Below are 19274 nucleotides of genomic sequence, written 5' to 3'. Positions count from 1 at the left end.
GTTACATACAAGGAGAGTGGTGACTGACGTCAAAGTTTTAGTTAATTACACTAGATGATTTTTTAGATTAATAATTAACATCTCTCTTTATAACTAAATATCTGTAATTAATCAGCAAATCATAATGTGGAGACTAATTAACTTCAAACTCAAATCTTAACAGAAAATCCATATTACTATCCAGCATCATTAATTACTCTAGTAATCAAAGTTATCCCTCATGAGATTTAACATAAAGCTTTGTAGGTTTATAAACCAAGCTATTATCACCAAAAAAAAAAAAAAAAAAAATGAAAGGAGCTTCAAATAGCTTTATAGATAACTAAAGTATTAGATTGGAAATTTAAGCAAGTTTTCATTTTGTCGGTATTACATTATCAATAATCCACTCGCTGAGGCTGGGTAAGTAACTAAGAGATTACACTTCCTTTCTCACCATGTATATGCAGTTTTTTGTTGGTGGTTTGGTTTTTTTTTTTCCTTTTGGAGTTACAGCAATGATTTCTGTCAGTAGATTAATTTGTCAGTGTCTTTTAAAAATGTACCACACTTTCCAGTAGCTTTTGCTGTGGTGCTATCCATGCTAGTTAGCTGTTTAAGAAATGAATTACCAGCCGCTTATGTCTTGGCACTATGCGCAAGAAAGTACCAAAAAATAAAGGGCTGAGCTTTAAGATACAGAGAAATCTTTAGCTGTTGATTAATCAGTGTTCAGTGGGAAAAAAAAAGGACAAAGTAGGGCTGTTATGCCAAAAAAAAAAATCACCCCAAACAAATCTTCGTTTAATTAGCTTGGACTTCACAACTGGAAATTGGAATGTGTTCATTTTAATTTTTAATAAACAGGAAAGCCAATAGTACCGTTGTAGCACACTGAAATCCCTTAGCTGTTTTTCATTTAGAAAGTTAGGAGTTAAAATTGTGTCTAAAATCCACATTTCAATTATTTTATCACCTAATCTTCCAAGTACGCACATCCGATACTGTTCTTTTGTGTGGCAGCTGTAAAAATCGTAAGCAATTTTTACTGTCAAGAAAACTCTGAATAAATAGAGGCTGTTAACTTAGGCAGATATCTGAGGTTATTTGGTGGCAATCAAGAACTCACAGCACTTCAACTAATGGGTTATGATCAGAAACTGTTCCTAATAGCCAGCTAGACGGATCTGAATATGAAGATTTCTATAATTTTGTTGTCAGCTTGTGATGTACTCTAGTGCTAATTATTTGGAACAATTATGTTTTCCTAATAACAAAAGAAGAAGCAGTGAATTAAGCAGGCTTACCTTCAGATCTTTAGATAACAGTTTAAATGCACTTGCCATTAAGAAATAACATTTCTTTTTCCTGTATGGAACCCTAATTATTGAAGATGCTTGTCTTTTAAAATCTACTTCTACTTCTTTTAAGCGCGTTCAATGTGTCAGTTTACACTGATGACTTCAGTAACTAGTATTTTCTCAGTCTTAGGTTTATGCCTGTACCTCCCATAGACTGCTTACTTCATTTGGTTATTCAAAAACCATAATTAGCGCAGTAATTAACATGTGGATCCTTCAAAGGAAGACTGTTAGAATCATGGGACGTCTCTCATCATTCTTACTGATGTATAGATGATAAAAAGACTTAGGTTGAGGTGACAACAGGATTTGTATTACTGCACATTATCTGAGCTGCAGGGAAATTCAGACAGGACTGTGGTCCATGGAGTCTTTCCTTTTGAAAAAAGTAATTATCCACACTGTTTCTATAATGTAACTAGGTGTTATCCTGCATTTGCAGCTGTCAAATCATTTGTTTTAAAACTGTTATTTTATACCTTATGAATACTTGGAAGTTTTGGGTTTTGCATATTATCTTTTAGCCAATTACTGAAGTGGGGTTCAGCAATATAAACAACAATAATAATAATTTCTATAAGTGTAACAGATTCCTTCTTGACAGTTGATTTCAGAGATGTTTATGATAATGTTAAGTTGATACAGTCGTAAGATTACGTCCATAAAGAAAAGGCCCAATTTAATTTTCTTAATTTTCCCCAGAGAAAATATATTTGTTTGTTTGTTTAAGATTTGAGATAAGCTGAATCTGTTGCATTTTCAAGCCATAGTAAATCAGTTTCTGTTATGTGAGTATGTGGTTCACATAAATGTATTCCAATGTTTCTCTGAGATGCTTATAGCTGATGTTTTCAACTTCGATATACAATGTTTTAAATTAGTGCATTAAGGAAATTCACGTTCTTCCATTCAGCCTTTAACTTTCTGTTAGTAGTGATCCTCTTTTTCGCATTCACTGACATATGCCAGAAAAATTCAGTATTTTACCCTACAGGCAACCCATGGGACTGGGATGAAATGGCATCTATACATAGGGTATGACTTTATTTGCTAAAGAGGTTATTTGAAAAAGCCCTTAGGGTACTGCTGCCCTTTTGTCCCTCAAACTAGTAGGGAGAAAAATATAAAAGGAACTACACAGTAATCCCTTGTAGACAGGTGACCTCAAGCCAATTCTATACTGTAAGGTTTGTTTCCATTTAAACTCAAAACAGACAAAGAAAAAAAGCAAATTGTAGGTTTTAATCTGTTGCAGAAACTTTGCAATATTTTTTTTCTGTAAATGAGTACCAAATACAGACAAGTTTCACTGCAAATTCATAAAATTGATTAGTCTTCTATATAATTTAATTTCATGTTCTCTAGACAATGCATCCTATATTCTAGCAAAAACAGCGTCTGAGGACTGACGGAAATAACATAGCCCTGTTTATTTCAGGTAACCTATTCAGGATTTTATTTCCCTTATTAGTGTTTAAATCCTGTAAGTACACCCAAACATAATTAAACAAAAGTATATAGAACTTCTGATTCCAATAGCAGTATTAACATACTAAAAAACAGTCAACAATCAGGACCCCCTGGAAAAAACAGCAATCGCATTTGTCCTTCGAAGTTCTTTTTTCTGTCCTTCTTGGAGCTTACTGTTGATTGAATTTAACAGAGCTACAGTCAAACCAGATCAGAGTTATCACAGGGTCCTGGTCCTACTGCAGGTGCACCATTTTGTGGTAGTGTGTTTGGTATTTAAACCTGTGCTCACCCGCAATAGTTTTACAATGAAAGCCACCTGATTATTCTTTATATGATGCGATCCGCTGTTGTTAGATATCTACCGTCTCGATTAGATACTGCTTTTCAATAGGCAGTCTTCAAAATACCGTTATAAATTATGAACAGCAGCTCTGAACCCACTTCAGGATAGCCTTTAATAAGTCACAGGTGTGACATCACTGAGCACTGTAATTAATGGGTGTTATGCCACTCCCTTGACTTACGAGTTTTTCAGAGGCTTTTAATTACTTTTGGGTTGAAGCCATTCTGGCAGAATTTTGAAGGACCTCAGGTGGCAGCCTGTTCTGAATGAAGCCGTTCTAGCGACATTTGGGAAAAAAAAAGAGCCACTCTGGTGGCTGAAGGAAAATGTTTCAGCCGTTCTTCACGCCTGGTAGTCTAGAGGGAGGTTAGAGGAAACGGCTTCTGTCGACTGCTGCGGGCACTTAGTTACTGTGTTCCCTTTCTGCATCTGGGGAGGAGCTGTAAAAATTGTGGTCAAATCCATATATTACAGAAAATAAAAGAGAGAAAAACATCTGAAAAGCCAAGAATGGCTTGAAGGGTTATCATGATGTCATCAACCTGATTTTAGGTATGGAAAAGCCACTGTTTAGCTTGTGAGTGCAGACTTCATGTAACTGATAGAGTAAACAGAAAAGAAGAAATGCCATCACTTATCACCTATCAAGAATAAGTTATAAATAATCACCAGTTAATTAGCATTTAAAACAGTATTCTTTGATTTCAGTGCCAAAATCCAACAGCAGAAGGATTTCACCCCTCGTACGCACGCATGCACACACACCAGAATGCACATATCATAATATTAAGTTAATTCAGGTGTAAAGCTTTGTTCTCTAAACAGCTGAAGCTTCATGTCATTGTTTATATGCACAAAACACACATATTTCTCCATATGTTGGCACCATATTGGTGTTATCACCATAGCATTCCCTCCTCTTCAGATGATCTTTTGTTATAACATTTATTTTTGCGAGGCAAATAAAATATCATAAATATAAACCAATTATTTAACCAAATTACTTTGATCGTGGGAAACTGACAATTAGCGTTACAGTTTCTTAGCAGTGAAATCCACGCAGTAGAGCAGCCTGTGATATTCTGTACTGCAGCTTAAGTCGATGCAGTATGTTCATTCTGTGTAGCAAGCTGCGAAAGAGGAGGAGAAAAGTGCAGGAGACGAGTGAAGTCCATCTTGAACTTTTTTTCTGTATCTGTGCTTTGTGTTGTAAGTTGTTTAGTTTTTCAAATTGATTGTTAATATATTGGGACAGCTCTTCACAGAAAGATGTCTGTGATGATGATGTCAGCAGATGACTGATGTCAACATTCAAAGCATAAACACGTTGGGTGCGAGATGATCAGCTAATCAATTAATGCGTTAGAGACTTGCCAAACTACCACTTGTAATTTTGATTTCTAGCAAATGTTGGTTACAAACAGGTTAGTTCAGTTACCTATAATGATTACCCACTCTAATAATTCTTTATTTTGCACAGGGCTTGGGGGGGGGGGGAAGTATTAAAATTATACACACTGGTACACCCACATGATTTGGGTTTATTCTCAAAGCTTGAATGCATCAGCCCTTCCATGAAATAGCTGTGAGTTAGGAGAGCATTCTGGGTATTGTCATGCAAATGAGGCCACCAAACATACCACTTTGCTTCAAAATTGCTCTGCAGTGACAAGTAGCTTTTAAAACTGGAGCAGGGTTTTCCAGGCTAAGTGGGCAACCCTATATATCCTCTGAGATCCACTTTCTAAAATAAGTGGCTATATACGAAGGCCTAATTCCACATCTGAGTGCTCAGATGGGCACTTACTACATACCAGTACATCTCATTCTAATGCAGATTAAGGTGGTGCTTTAAGCTTGAGTATTGTGTTTCTCCCACATTCATACAATGAAAAAAAAAAACCAGAAAGATGCATGTAGCGCTGAGAAGTCAAGTTTGATCTGGTATTCAGCAGCTCTTAAAGCCAAGGTTTTGTGATATATCACTTTAACCAGTACAAATTTTAATTAATGCTACAGCAGCTTCTCAGCAGCACTCAAGAACTTAGTCAGTAGGTCATGAGGAAAAAACAAGTCCTCAACTGCCTCGTGCTCCATAGAAAATAGCCGTAATCAGAAGCTATTTTAGTCTAGTTTCAGGACCAGTTTCAGAATTGATAGGAAAATGTGACAGACCTTTCTCTCTCTTTGTAACAAAACAAGTCCATTCCAAATCCTTCTGCTGACTATGCTCATGAGAAAGGGTCTGGGAAGAGCTGCAGAGATAATTGTAGTGACTATCCTGGGCAATTCAGGACGAGGTAGCTTTTAACCAGCATCTTCATGCCGGTTGGAAGCTGGAAGGATCCCAGAGCACTGTGATTAAATGATGAAGAATAAACGGAATCCACGTCTTTTAATCCAACACTGTATTACTTACATTATGAATCAATTGGAATTTTGTCCATGTCCTGAATGTGGCCACGATTCTATACTCTTTACCTCTGATGAGTGTTGTTCCATGTGCCACACACTGGAGATAACAAAGCAATAGATAAAATCACAGGGCTGTCACAGGAATGGAAGTCCTTGATCTGCTGGCCAGGTAAGGATTTACAAAAGCTGAGGGAGATGGTGGGTACTGGATTACTGCAATGCTAGAACAGCCAGACTTCTCAAATTCCCTGTGGCCCAGTGTCAGCTCCATTGTCAGTGTGGTGTTACATGTTGCCTAACAGAAATGCCTAATCAGCTTGTAAGTACAGATTTGAGTATCTAATTGAGGCATTCCCATTTGAAAATGTAGAAAATGTAGATCTTAAGGACTTCACAGCTAGTTAGATCTTTTCACTCCTGCTTCTCTGTCCTGAGAAGTAGGAGCTTTCCTGGGATGGCATTCTGATGTTTGTTGCAAATCTAGATGGTTCCTGAATTCTACAAACCAAATTGCTTTCAGACCATCTCAACATATAAATCTCTAAATATTCTGTTTAAAATACCTAATGTTGGTGTGAATGGAATTAAAAAAAGAAAAAAAAAACAAAACAGCAAATTAAAACCAAAAATAATGATTTTGAGTGAGGGCAGTTGCAATTGCCCTTAATTTTTTTTTTGTGTTTTAGCTACATTATCTCCCAACCTTCTTTGGAGCTGTTATTTAAATAAAACTTGGAGTTACATTTCCTTTTATTGCAAGTGCTATTTATATACAAATTGGAGCAGATCATCATGCACTGAAGAACTTTTTATACTGCATAGATTGTGCAGCAAAATAGTGCATTATCAGCATGACATGCCTCAGTGAGGAGTGTTTGGCTTTTTTAAATCTCATCATTCTGAGAAGAATTTAGTGTCTAGATCCAAAGATTTTACTCAAAGCTTTTGAGCTAGGGTGTTGTCGTCTAACTGAAAATTAAAACTTGTTCATCAAGACTGTTCAGTAGGGCCTGTTGTGACAGGACGAGGGGTAACAGTTTCAAAATAGAGGGAGGTAGATTTAGATTAGATATTAGGAAATTTTTTTTTACACTGAGGGTTGTAAAACACTGGAACAGGTTGCCCGAAGAGGTGGTGGATGCCGCATCCCTGGAAACATTCAAGGCCAGGTTGGATGGGGCTCTGAGCAACCTGATCTGGTTGGAGATGTCTCTGCTCCTTGCAAGGGGGTTGGACTAGATGACCTTTGAAGGTCCTTCCAACCCTAACCATTCTGTGATTCTACAATTGGACAAGGTGGACTAATGGAAGACCCACGTTATATGTACTGTTTAGATGCAACTCCATATCAGCTAGAACCTGTCTGCATTCCTTTTTGCTGGGTTGCTATAGGACCATCCCAGAAATAATTGACGGTTCATTGTCCTACTGCACTGAAACCCCTTGTCTACAGACATGATGCAAAGCAAAGGTGCTTGAGGTTTCCTAAGAATGAAGCATATGGTGTGACAGGCCCATCTGTGCCAGCTTTATAAAACAAAAGTGCCCAATTTTATCATCATTGCCTTTTGTTCTGCACAATGCTGCTCACACAGTGGTTTAATGAATGCTTCTGGTAGAGTCTGTAGGCCTGGATTTAACTGACTGCTTCCTCTCCTGTGCTGTCGGTTCTCAATTGCACTGCTGGCTTCCCTGCCCCCGCAGTTCCCGCTCCTTACCCAGCCCTTCTCCCTGCACAAATCTGAGGTGGAACCTCCTAGCAATTTTCCAAGGTTCTGGGCTCAAAGACTAAACTAATTTGGTTTTGAATTGCAGATCAAACATAAACTGCAAAGAAGCATTTAATCAGTTAGGAGAAGCAAGGGTATGGCTTGTTTAAGTCCCAGAATCCATAAACCTGTAATGATTTTATTATATTGGTGTCAGTTTTCATTATTTTCATGAATGGGTATTCCCTGCTTAATGCACGATATTTGCATCTGATGAACCAACGAGTTTAAACATGGTTTGTTTTAATGCTTTGTGAATTTGCATTCAAATTCATCAGGAGTAATTCTATTTGAAATCACACAGGGCTATACACGGTGGTTGTAAATCCATTTGAATTGAGATGCCAGAATCAGCCCATTAATCTACAAATCTACAATATAATTTTTGTATGGTTGGTGGGCTTTTGTTCTGGTTTTTTTTGGTTTTTTTTTCATGATGAAGCAGAGGGGATACCAAGTGTGTGTGTGGGAGGGGAAGTGTGCGGGGAGGCTGTGATAAATGGACCAAGAGGGAGTATATCTTTGTTATGGAAACCCGCCTGTGAAAGGAAGACACTAAAGGCCAGAGACCACGGCTTGAGCGTGTCTGTCACTGCCACTTGAGGTAGCAGCACGAGGAGAAAGGAAGTCTCTCAGATAAGCAGGTTTCCTAATATTTAGGACGATAGAGGTTGTCATCAGCACCTACCATTCGGCCTGCAGAGTATCAGCCCTCACCCAGAGGTTGGAGCGACGCTGTGGCCTGCATTTGGTATTTTAAGTCCTCTTGCTAAACCCTGTTAACTTGGATTTTTTGTGGTCTCTTGTTAAAAAGCAAATGGATGAATGCAGCAAGATTCACATCCAACAGAAACAGGGCCATTTTGGAAGGAGTAGAGGGGGCTATATTAGAGCAAACAGTGCTTTGTTTCTTGATGGCTGTGGAAGAAATCTGTACTTTTTTCAATGCCCAGACCATGGTTTTAATTTCTCTCTTCTTAAATAGACTGAATTGTCTGAAGTTAAGATGTTTGTTTAAGCCAATAGTTACCAGATTTAAAGGTGTATGTATCATTATCTGAGAGTTGAAAAACATGGATCTATGAGGTATTATTCTATGAGAAGGAAGGTTTATCAACAACATTTTCCACACTACATATTCTTCTTGAATGTAACAGTGAATTTTTTGATAAAACTTATTTAAAAAACTACAAAAATGTGTAGTTATACGTAATGTACTTTAGCCTTTTAAAAAAAATATCTTTTTTTCATTTATTTGACTAGGTGGCCATTCAAAACGCAATTCAGCTGTGGTTATACAGTCTTTTTGCTTAGTTAGAATCAGGCTGAAATCAGTCTGATATATTTGGCTGGGGGCAAAAGTGATTTTTAGCTGACTTTGTGACTGCCTTCCTCTGGGAACAAGCAGTGCTGGTTTGGCCCTTGTAAAGCAGAAATTGAAGAGTCTAAGTCCCTGTTTTGACTATGTCAGAGGCTGGGGCTCCCTGAGGGTCCAACTTAGAAAAGCATTTAAGCCTGTGCTTAGCATTAGCTATATGCTTAATTCCCAAAAGCCTAACTACAGGCCCCTTCTTATGCACTTGCAAGAACCGTGATGATCGGGAAGCCTACCATCTGACATCTGTGAAATGAGCTGGTATTCTTGAGTCTTTTTCATAATGAACCAGTTTCCATCTCATAAAATTCTGTAATTGCAGATGGTATCGGTGGACACCTATGACAATCTCAGCAGAGATTGCAGCCCGGCATTCCTCATTATAGGATACATGGACACTGAACTCCTCTCTGCTCATGAACATGGGGTTGATTCATTGACAGGGCATTATCAGGAAAATTGCAACGATGTGACTAGTGCTTCACTGTGGGTAAATGGAGTACCTCAACTCTTGGAGTTGACAATAGGCTCTTCTAAGAAGTGATAATGCTGTGATTAAGACATAAAGCTAGGACTCAGTACACCTGGGAATTCTTGTGTGACCCTGGCAACACAGTTTTTGTTGTTTTTCACTTCTCTGCCTGAAAAGTTAGAATAATGCTTTTTTGATTTTACGGAACTATTTAGTGATAAATGTATTACTAATTGTGAGCAAGTCAGGAGGTACAGTTTTAGAGGCAGCCGTTAGATTTTAAATGTGTTCTGTTCAGTTTGCATTTGCATGTGCTTGTGCCTAGCGGTAAGTGGAAAGCAGGCCAGTTTTATTTTGCTTCCTAATTCTGCGTTGAGGAAATTAGCTTTAGGCACACAGACCTAAAACTCTTGTCTAAAATTCACTCTATTTTGAAATAGGTCCTAAAAAATAACATATGGGAGAAGAAATACATTAATTTTTGACTTCTTTTGGCTTGTTCTTTTAGACACTGATATAATATTTGTTCTAGCTGTGTACATTTTAATATGTGCATTTTCTTTTTATAAATAAAATAATATCATCCAAATAGCTTTAGAGTCTTTTTAATTTCAGTGGAAGCATCTGAATGGAGATACACTGAAAGAAATGGTGAACCTCAATGGGTTTTGGAGCACTGCAACGTATACCAAAAGATGTAGCTACAGAATCTCCAAGTTAGCCCTACCAGGGACTCGTAGCAGCTGTTTCCACCTATGATGCCATGGGCTGCTCAGAAGCTCTTTAATCTGCACATCTTTGAAATGACAGACTGCAATGAGTCCTCCTGTGTGTTTTGTCTGTTATGTGCTAGAAGTTAGGAAACTGTTACCTCACTAAACTACGGTAGCTGGAAAAAGAGTAAGAAGTATTAAAAAAAATGGTAGCTGAAATAAGAACCCTTTAACCTAAGTGTCAGCAGGAGCTGTTGGTTTCTCAGTGTTTTTGAAAATCAGATCTTCCAGGTACCTAGCTCCAGGCTTCTGTTTTGTTTTGGTGGGGATGTTACCTGATCTGAGTCTTGTCACATATCACATGCTTCTCCACTTTCATGAAAATTATTATGACTTCCTCTGAAATTTTATCTACTGCACAGAAAAAAGTAAACTAAGTTCCAACAATAGTAAAAGTACTTGGGATCCGCTTATGTTAAGACTAATGATGCTGTAGTATGTCCCATGTAACAGCAGAATAAGAAGTGCATTCACTGCACCGTGCATCATGCTACAGAGGAACTATGGTGTTTTTAAACCGCTTGGCATCATTTAATTAACATGCTTTTAAGCATTATTTGGATTCAGTTGTAGACAGATATATATAATAAATCTTTTAACAAGTGCTATCGGAAGTAAGAGCTAAGTGGCATTTAAAATATATTAGAAAAATGTGATCACTAATAAGTTTTTAAATAGTGTCTCTTTTTCTAGTCTTAATTGGGTCTGAGGAAGGAAAAAAAAAAAAGAAGAGTTAACAAAATGACCTGACAGAGTGGCAGGGTTTGTTTACTAGTCCATATTTGAATGAGACTCATGCTTCATCTGATTGACAGTCATTGCAGATTCTTTGGCTTTTTAAGACTTAAGGCGCCACGGTCTTGGGTGAACTTTAGTTCAGAATGGAGTTGTTTACAAAAGTTAACTAAGTAGTTGCTGCAGAATCGTGTGCTATGTTTCACTGACCTGTTCGGAAATGGTATGAATTCACAGTCCAAATGGTGATGAATCCAGTTAAATCATGTTCTGACTACTCTGCAGTCAATGTATTCCATCTGGGAGCTTCATCATCCTGGCACCTGGAAGTGAACGAGGTAGCTGAATTGGCTTTCCATTGCTCACCGTCTCCAAACATCTTCCCACAGTATGGCATGAATGTTCTAGTGTTTCATCAAAACAGATTATGCTGATCCAAAAGGGACAAAATTTTTCCTACTACTTCAGCATTTGCAGAACTTGTAGCCAGAATATGTACACTTAAACCTTCAGTATTTCCATGCAAGTCAGCCTTCTAATCATTCTTGTTTCACTATTCTGAATATTCCTTAGTCAAGATGTCTCCCCTAGTGAGGTCAAGACATAATTCGGTTGTGTCTGTACCGGAACAATCTGCAACAGACGTGCCTTTGAATGTGCAATTAAAAATTGCTTTGGCCTGTTTTCTTTTCCTGTTTTACATTTTCATAAACTCACGTGTAATTTGATGAACACTGTCATTCTTTAAATTTCTTCAGCATTACAGTTCTCGAGGGACTTCTCTCTCACTGAATGTCATTTTTGCATATTTACTTTCTCTACAAGTGCTAGTATGCAGTAGCACAAGTTGAATCTTGCATTGTTATTTCTGTATTTACTTATGTTACATCCTGTTTTTCTTTGAAGTGATGTTAACACTTCCTCCCAATTTAGTATTAGCTCCGTATGCCTTCTAAAAACTGTTGATTTCTACCTCTAGCTAACCAAGAATTTAGGTCATTTTGTCAACAGAGTAGTATGAAAATTACTCAGGTCTTGAAAGCACAACTTCGCAGCTGAGCGGAGCAACTCGAGTAAGGAACTTCCGAGCATGTAGGCAGAGCTGCCGTGCAAGCATTCACTTGGCACTTCCTGTGCAGCCGCAGCACAAACACCATCTGAGCAATTCCTGCGCCGGTACTGCTTAGCCACGGCTCCGAAAGCGCCACCTTTAGTGTCTTCTGTCTTGTTTTATCTACGTACAGCCCCACGCCTTCCAAGACTGGAAGGAGAAGACAGCTCATTTAAGTACTACTGTATCAGTAGCACTGGAAATAGATTTCTGCCAGAGGAAGGGTCAATTATATGAACAGCTCTTCGTTTGAAGATACGCTGGAAACATGCTGCTTCCATCCTTCACCAGAGGTGAATCATGAAAAGAAGACTTTGTCACAAACTTGACCCTTGAAAGTGATATAAAAGAGTTACCCATCTCTCCAGCCTCTACTTCCCATTCCACCTCCCAGAACCAGCATGTACCTTGCTTCACACGTCCTACGTAATCCTAGCATTACAGCCAAGCTGAAAAATCACCATCTTTTCCAATGATCGTCATTTTAGGCGTGATAAGCCTTGATGCTCTCAGGGCTCAGGGAGGTCTGAGGGGCCAGCAGAGGGGAAGGCCTCTGCGTTTTAAGTGGATCACCTATAACCAGCCCCATTCCCTCCTTGTCAGGAGCAGTTGGATCCCTTGCACTGAGACTGACTTTTGAAGTGGGAAATCTTATGTCAGAAGCTCAAGAACCACATTCATCATTCATTCACCTTTGTCTCATGCCATGTACCGGTTTGGGGACAGCTGTACTGGTGGTTGGTCCTATGTTGTGGTTACATATGTAAGGCTGAAGCCTCTAATCGGTTGATTTTTCATGTAGGCATGACCTACAGCTTTCAGACTAAGTGGTTGTAGTGCTCCTATCCAGCTGTAGATCTATTGCAAAAATATGTAAATATTATGAGTCACTGGCTTTATATTTCATGCTGTAAAAGCAAAGAAATAGTTCTTTCTCCACTGAAAACCTGTGCGTGTTAAAACCATAAAGCCCCCTTCTCTTGTTTTCCCCTGAAATGGGGTGTAATGCGCTCTTCCCCTCACTGTGCCAGCCTCTGCTGTTTGACCAGATGTGTGTCACGCCTCCAGGTTCCTTTCCTATACAGGTGAGAGACAAAAAGGAAAATATCAACTGTGTGTCAGTGTCCAGATAAAAAGCAACTAAATTAAAGTTATGAAGCTCACCCTTTTTAGGAAAATTCACTGATCTCATACTGGCCCAGCATAGCTCCTTCTTCCTGACAGTTAATGACTTGTAATCATGTGAATCAGGGCTCATTCCAGTATGATTTTGATGAAGTCTGCAAAAGAGAGTATACTCGTCTCCTATGATGCTTTGGATATTGAAACAGATTTTTTTTTTCAGATAAGATAGTGCATTAATTGCTTTACTTATTAGATGAGCATTAGCTTTTGACATAACCCATCCCGTAGACTCCTGACAACTTGCACGCTGAGAAGTCCTGTCCTTGAAGTTACTGTAGTGCACAATTATCAGAACTTACCCCTGATGTTTTGTTAGCATTTGCTAGCAACGTCTTGGCAGAGGGTGACCTCTAGTACTGTCTCTAAACATTTTCAATTTACAGACTCAAAAATTTTTGCTGTCTTCGCCTCTCATTCTTTTGAAGAGGTCAGCCCTTTATGAATTTGCCACAAGAAAGAGGTTCAAAATACCCTATACACTTAAACAGCTTAATAAGAATGTAGCCACAATGAACACACAACATACAATTCATTTTAATATTTATAGAAGAAATTCACATTGTTTTAAGTGTACACAAGCAGCTGCTGTCATTTGGCTATGAGCAGATGTTAGACCTCCGAAAGCTTCACTGATAATTAAAATACTAACAGTTAGTGTTTTACCCCAGCTGCAGGTTCTGTTTACTGTAAATTTGATTTTAATGGTGCCTCTGTGTAGTTATTGAATAGAGGTTTGTTTTCTACTATACATACAAAAGTGTCTACAATGAAGACAAATGATTATTTCCTGTCATTTACGCTGGAAAGATATGAATATACACTGTAACACAGTTGAATTTATAACTGAAGTACAGATATGACTATCACATTGGAAATGGTAGTTGCTGCTATCTTAAGTAACAAAAAGAACTAGGGAAACTTACTATTTCTAGTTATTCCCAAGCATTCCCCCTAAAAACTGCTGTGCTTTTCAAAGGGGTTAAGACGTGCCCTGGAGCAAAGAACAGGTGCTGCTTTTTACTGAGTGGGTGCGTAAATCAGAATTAATAAACACAGGAAATCACAATACGCGTATTTGATAGGTATGCAGAAGAATATAATTTCTGCTTGATCATGTAATAACGTGGTGTTTTATTTTAGGTATCCCTTACAAGTGTCTGTTCTCTTTAGTGCGTATATGTACATCAGACGTTAGGGAAGGCTAGCCACTTTCAGAATTGTTAATCCCAAGGGCCTGATTATGCAAACACAATGCATAATGCAAGCTACCATGTTTAGTCCCTCTGAGACTATCGAGGCTAACTATGGCAGTAAGCAGTACTCTTGATAAATAAATGTTTATACGACCAGGATCTAAATGTATATATTCTTGAAAAACAAAAACCTGTGCTGAGATAATAATGACAAACAGGGCTTTTTGCTTTTTTTGACAAAACAGTTACTTTCTGGGACTAGGCCTATTTCAGAAATCCAGATCATTTTCCTTACAAGCAGAGCTTGTGGGGTTTTTTTCCCTGATTTTCTCGTATTAGCGTTCATATTATTTTTTCTATTACCTTATGTGTTCTGTCTGCCTAGGAAACAGAATTCTCTGGTTTGACCAAGCATGACCAGTGCCTCTTGAAACTGGGATTTGGATTTAGAAGTGCTAAAAATGCACTTTCCAGTTGCACTGCGGGGGTTAAAACGGCCAAAGTGCATCCGTGTAACATCAATGTCAGTTCTTCCCAAGCTGAGAGCCAGAGTAGCCTTTGAAGCTGGATTGCCAAGAAATGGCCTGACTGGCTATCCTCATCTCCAGCTTCTAAATTGCACTGGAAGAGCTAGTGAAAGTACTCCAAATACGTTCCTAATGCTGCTTACCCCTGTAGGTGACTGCTGTATGTGCCACAGTGAGTTTTTTGCTCACACATCGGAGTTGAGAAGACAAGCCTGCCTATGGTGGCAAGGAGATAAAGAGGAAAAGTGGTCTACAAGAAAACCAGTTACTGTGCTGGTTAGGCAGTTGTAAAATCTGCCCATTAACACTGTACATGTTTGCCATGATCAGTGGGAGTTTTGGTATCTGTATTTTTCATTTGCATAGCTTCTGTAACACTGGGCTCAATAGTGTTCATTTTTGACCTTGAGTGCAGGAAAAAAGAAACTGAAATTTTTCACAGGGAAAGCCTTTCCCCAAAGGTTAATTGTGCACTGGAGGGAAACTAAACCAAACCGAACAAACTGCCTGAACACTCTAACTGAATGGCTCAGCTATGTATTTTTGGTGGTTGTTTTTTCTTTTGTTTCTTTTTGTTGCTGTTGTTATAGTCCTCTGAGGTGTGGGAGGTAAAAATAACAAGCAGGAAATTTTAGTCTGTTTTTCAAAAGAAAAAAATTACAAAAATATTTCCTTTTGCATTTTAAGGAGGCTAAAAGGACATCTGCTGCTTTGTTTAAGATACCTGAGAGGTTAAAACGTCATCCTTTTTTCAAGCAATTCTTAGAAGACCTTGAAGTTTCTAAACATGATTGAGTGGTTAAGGACGAAGCTAAAAACCAAGGATGTTTTGAGTTTCAGTATTGAAACATGATGTTACTGGATTTTTAAGTAAAAAGTGAACTATTAACACTAATTGGGAATTGGTTTTGTTTAATTTTATTTTTACAGTAATAACATACTGAAAGGAAAAATCCCTTGCTGCATTGGTATCTCTTGAGATTTACGTACTTTGTGTCAATGGTGGATTTTTTTTTTATGTTTTTTAGGGATCTGATTAAGTCCCCTATAGGAATACTTATTTATACTGCTTCACAAATATTTGCTGCCTTTGTGGACATAATAGTTCTGACAGAGCTATTTTAGCTTGCTGATTTATTGCACTTCTTGGTTTGACCCATCCTATTTTCTTTCCTTCAGCAGAAGACTTCACAACCTTGTATTTAGTAGCTTAACTAGCTGGTTTAGCAAATGCTGGCCCATGCATTGCTTGCACATAAAAAGCTTACAAAGGGGAAAGAATAGTTTTTACTATGGTTAAGGAACAGAGATCTGAAAAATCTGGCTTATTATTATGGCCTCTGAAAATCAAGGAAATCCCAAAGTTATGACATTATGCCACAGTTCTTAGACTGCACTTAATTAATTAAAGTAGAGATCATTGCAAAAATAATTTTAAAAAGGAAGGAAAAAAGAGCGGAAACTTGGAGCTCGATCAAGCCCTAAATTATTTCTTTATGAATTCGAACGGTGGACTTACCATACCGCTCAAAATATTGTACTACCATGAGACAATAATGTTTAAAATAAAAGAATCAGTTGCTCATTCAAGTGATGCCCAATATAAGCTGATTTTTCTCTTATCTTTTAAATTCCTTGAATGTTGTATTTAATTGAAGAAAAAGATGTTTCTTTGCATTTGCATTATTTAATATTCATCGTCTTTTAGTAGATACCAAATATTCATATGTGTCAATAAATAAAGTACCTAATCACCGAAGTATGAAAAATTAAGTGTTGCAGAATAGGGTGCTATAAATCAGCCCGCCTAGAACTTTTGCAGAAAAGGAAAAATAGCTGGTTTAAGCTTGCTGTGTAAATGCAGATCATTTCCGTCGTCGTAATAGATTATTTCATTTATGACTTACTGCTTTGTCCTAAAGGTGCTCCTGGTGAAGGATATCCTCAGCCTAGCCTCGCCGTGCACAGCCACTCGCCGCAACTTTTGGGGAAGGGGTAGAATTCTAAAGAGGCTGCTGGCGGAGACCAAAGTGGCGCTTTACATATAATATTAGCCCAGACTTTCCTAACACATTACGCATTTCTTTCTGAGACAAGTCTCCTTAATGCCATCTTTATCTGCTACGCGATGCATGAAATCTACTTTCTGTTTTAGAACTGCGGCTGACCCCCGACCCCGCCAGTGGCGCCACAATGTGACCTTTCCATTGTCATCGGCTTTCCTTCTCCTGAAAATTCTATGAATTTTTATTACAAGTTTTTTTAAACCAAGCTGAGGCTTCAACAAATTACTTGACACAGATGAGATGAAGTTGTTGAAGTAGTGTTAGATAAGTTTTACAGCCAGCATGTGTGCTGCTGAACAGTACAAAGCCAGTGTCCTACAATGTCATACACCAGTAACTGCTGAGCCTACTATTGGATAAATACATCATTTTATGGAACATTGATTGTTCTATAAACCCAATGGAGTATTATGCTCTATGATCAAACCATTTAGATTGTGTGTAGAGCACAGAAAATGCCATATTCAGGATGGTACTAAAAGTGCCATTTGTGTATTTTATGGATGTCATTACGGGGGAAACTTCTCTCTGTAGGCCCTGTTTACTGCAAAATTTTTTAGTCTGTAATGACATTTTTCATTCACAACGTATGCCTTCAAGAGAGGGGGCCCTTGTTTTATTTGTTTCATTCGAGTTTACTGCACAAATCCTGTACATTTTAATTAAATGTAAGCTTAACAAAAGAATAAGGTATTTATTCTGTGGGGAACAAATGATGACAGTAACAACAGCATAAAACAGACACACAAAAGAAAGTCAGGTATTGAGTAAAAGAGAGGGGAAAAGGTACTGAGCCCTATTTGTAGTTTCCCAGAAGCATGTTAAACATCAAAGCATTTCTTTTAGCCCTATTTCGGGAGTTTGTGGTCTCTGAGAATTAAAATAACCTGTGAATATGGATTTAATGTCTAAAAAATCCTGACATTTTCAAACAAAAAACTAACAGTCACTCAGGGCTCCAACTGATAAATAATGGCTCTGCTGAAATGACAGACTTCTTGGAAAGAAACCAATTCTGTGATCATTGCTCCCCTAGATATGAAACACCTCCTTACAAATTGTCTGAATATGAGCTCTCGTACCATTATATTTTGTCATTTTAATGCCTATTTGTGTATCTTTTTAATTCGCAGTGACATGCAATCAGCAACAAGTCCACTTTTCCTAATATTAATGTGGGCTTGTATTGCAGCTTATGTATGCCATGTCAGCCGACACTTACCCCTTCTCTTTACCCCTTCTAAGAGAGGGCGAGAGGCAGGCTGGATTTAGGAGGACAACGTGATTTGTTGCTACATACGGTCCAATAATGTGACATGTTCCTTAAATACATAAAAATTCCTACAAATGCTGTATTGGATAGCAGTGCTCCATTATAGAAATGCACTGTTGCAAAGTGGAAAGAGCAGCTAAGCCTCAAAATATGTTGTTTTCTGAGTATCTTCCCTGCTTGGCTTTTCACTGTTAAAACAAAAGAAAACCAGTAAAATCCGCAATTCATATTTACCGTGAAAAATCACTAAAATTGAAGCTGATGTTCCCAGTAAATTCTTGGTCATAGTCCAGTTAAAATTTAAAGTTACAGTAGATTCACATTAGTTTAAATGACACTTGAACTTCTACACAGCTCAACATTAATTCATTATAGTTGAAATGGAAGAATCTTCAGTGGGTGAATCTTTTACAATCTGATTGAGGCTGTTACATTTTATAGGAGCCATTTTTCAAAGCAGTACTGACAGCACTCGAAGTTATTAAATTGCTGAATCAAAAGATGGACCTGCAATCGCATTTATGAACTGTGATGGAATAGCTGGGGTTGCGCTGAGCTGAGGTTAAGATGTTGGTGTAGTTAAGCTTCATCACACCCCTTAGTGACAGCAGTATTTACCCATGTAGTTTACTTTAATGGTCAGGAAGTGGCTTAACTCACCTCTGGATTCAAATAGATTAAGTAAGCAGTCAGAACAGCATAATTATCAGTGCTGCGAGGGATTCACCGGATAGCTCTTCACCCAGGAGACTTCCCATTCAATTGCACAGTAAAGACTGGGGTTGCGTAGATTCACGGGCACAGCATTTATTTGAGGAGATGAAAACAGGGTGAATTTCCTTTTTCTCTCCCTTCCCCAGACCAGAGCTTCTCCTCAATGCAGTGATGCTGTGCCCTGCACATAAATTATCATGATCTTAGGGGAAAGATGTCATGATTTTGCTGTGTGCGTGTGAAAATTATGATCGCAGAGTTATTTTGATTTTGAAATCCAGTAGAAAATGCATGATTTGTAGAGTTATTTTGATTTTGTGCCACATCACTGCCAGGCTCCTCTTTTATCATGTCAACAAAGCAAGATTCCTGAGAGAATTAATTACTTCTACTCTATTATAAAACGTGGAGGAGCTAAGATAATTGTCATTTTATGTTGATTTCCCCTTCCTATTTTTCTGCTCTTTGGGGGGTCTTGTGAATGTCATTGCCTACAGAGAGCACAGGAAA

General features: G+C 38.1%; 1 protein-coding gene across 4 annotated transcripts in view; it reads left to right on the top strand.

The window, feature by feature from the left end:
• The window catches only part of ZNF407 (zinc finger protein 407), a 345968-nt gene that overhangs the window by 322260 nt on the left and 4434 nt on the right, over positions 1-19274 (top strand). The window contains exon 11 of one of the 4 annotated variants that reach the window (XM_086740547.1): positions 15399-15451. The exons of the other annotated variants lie outside the window; for them this stretch is intronic. Coding sequence (XP_086596673.1) covers positions 15399-15406 — 8 coding nt within the window. The 3' untranslated portion in view covers positions 15407-15451. Of the gene's footprint in view, positions 1-15398; positions 15452-19274 lie in introns of those variants that run through there. 4 annotated transcript variants of the gene reach the window in all.

This window comes from Chlamydotis macqueenii, chromosome 2 (genome assembly GCF_036417535.1).
Source record: "Chlamydotis macqueenii isolate bChlMac1 chromosome 2, bChlMac1.mat, whole genome shotgun sequence".
NCBI classification, from domain to species: domain Eukaryota; kingdom Metazoa; phylum Chordata; class Aves; order Otidiformes; family Otididae; genus Chlamydotis; species Chlamydotis macqueenii.
This window is presented reverse-complemented; position numbering and strand designations above follow the sequence as displayed.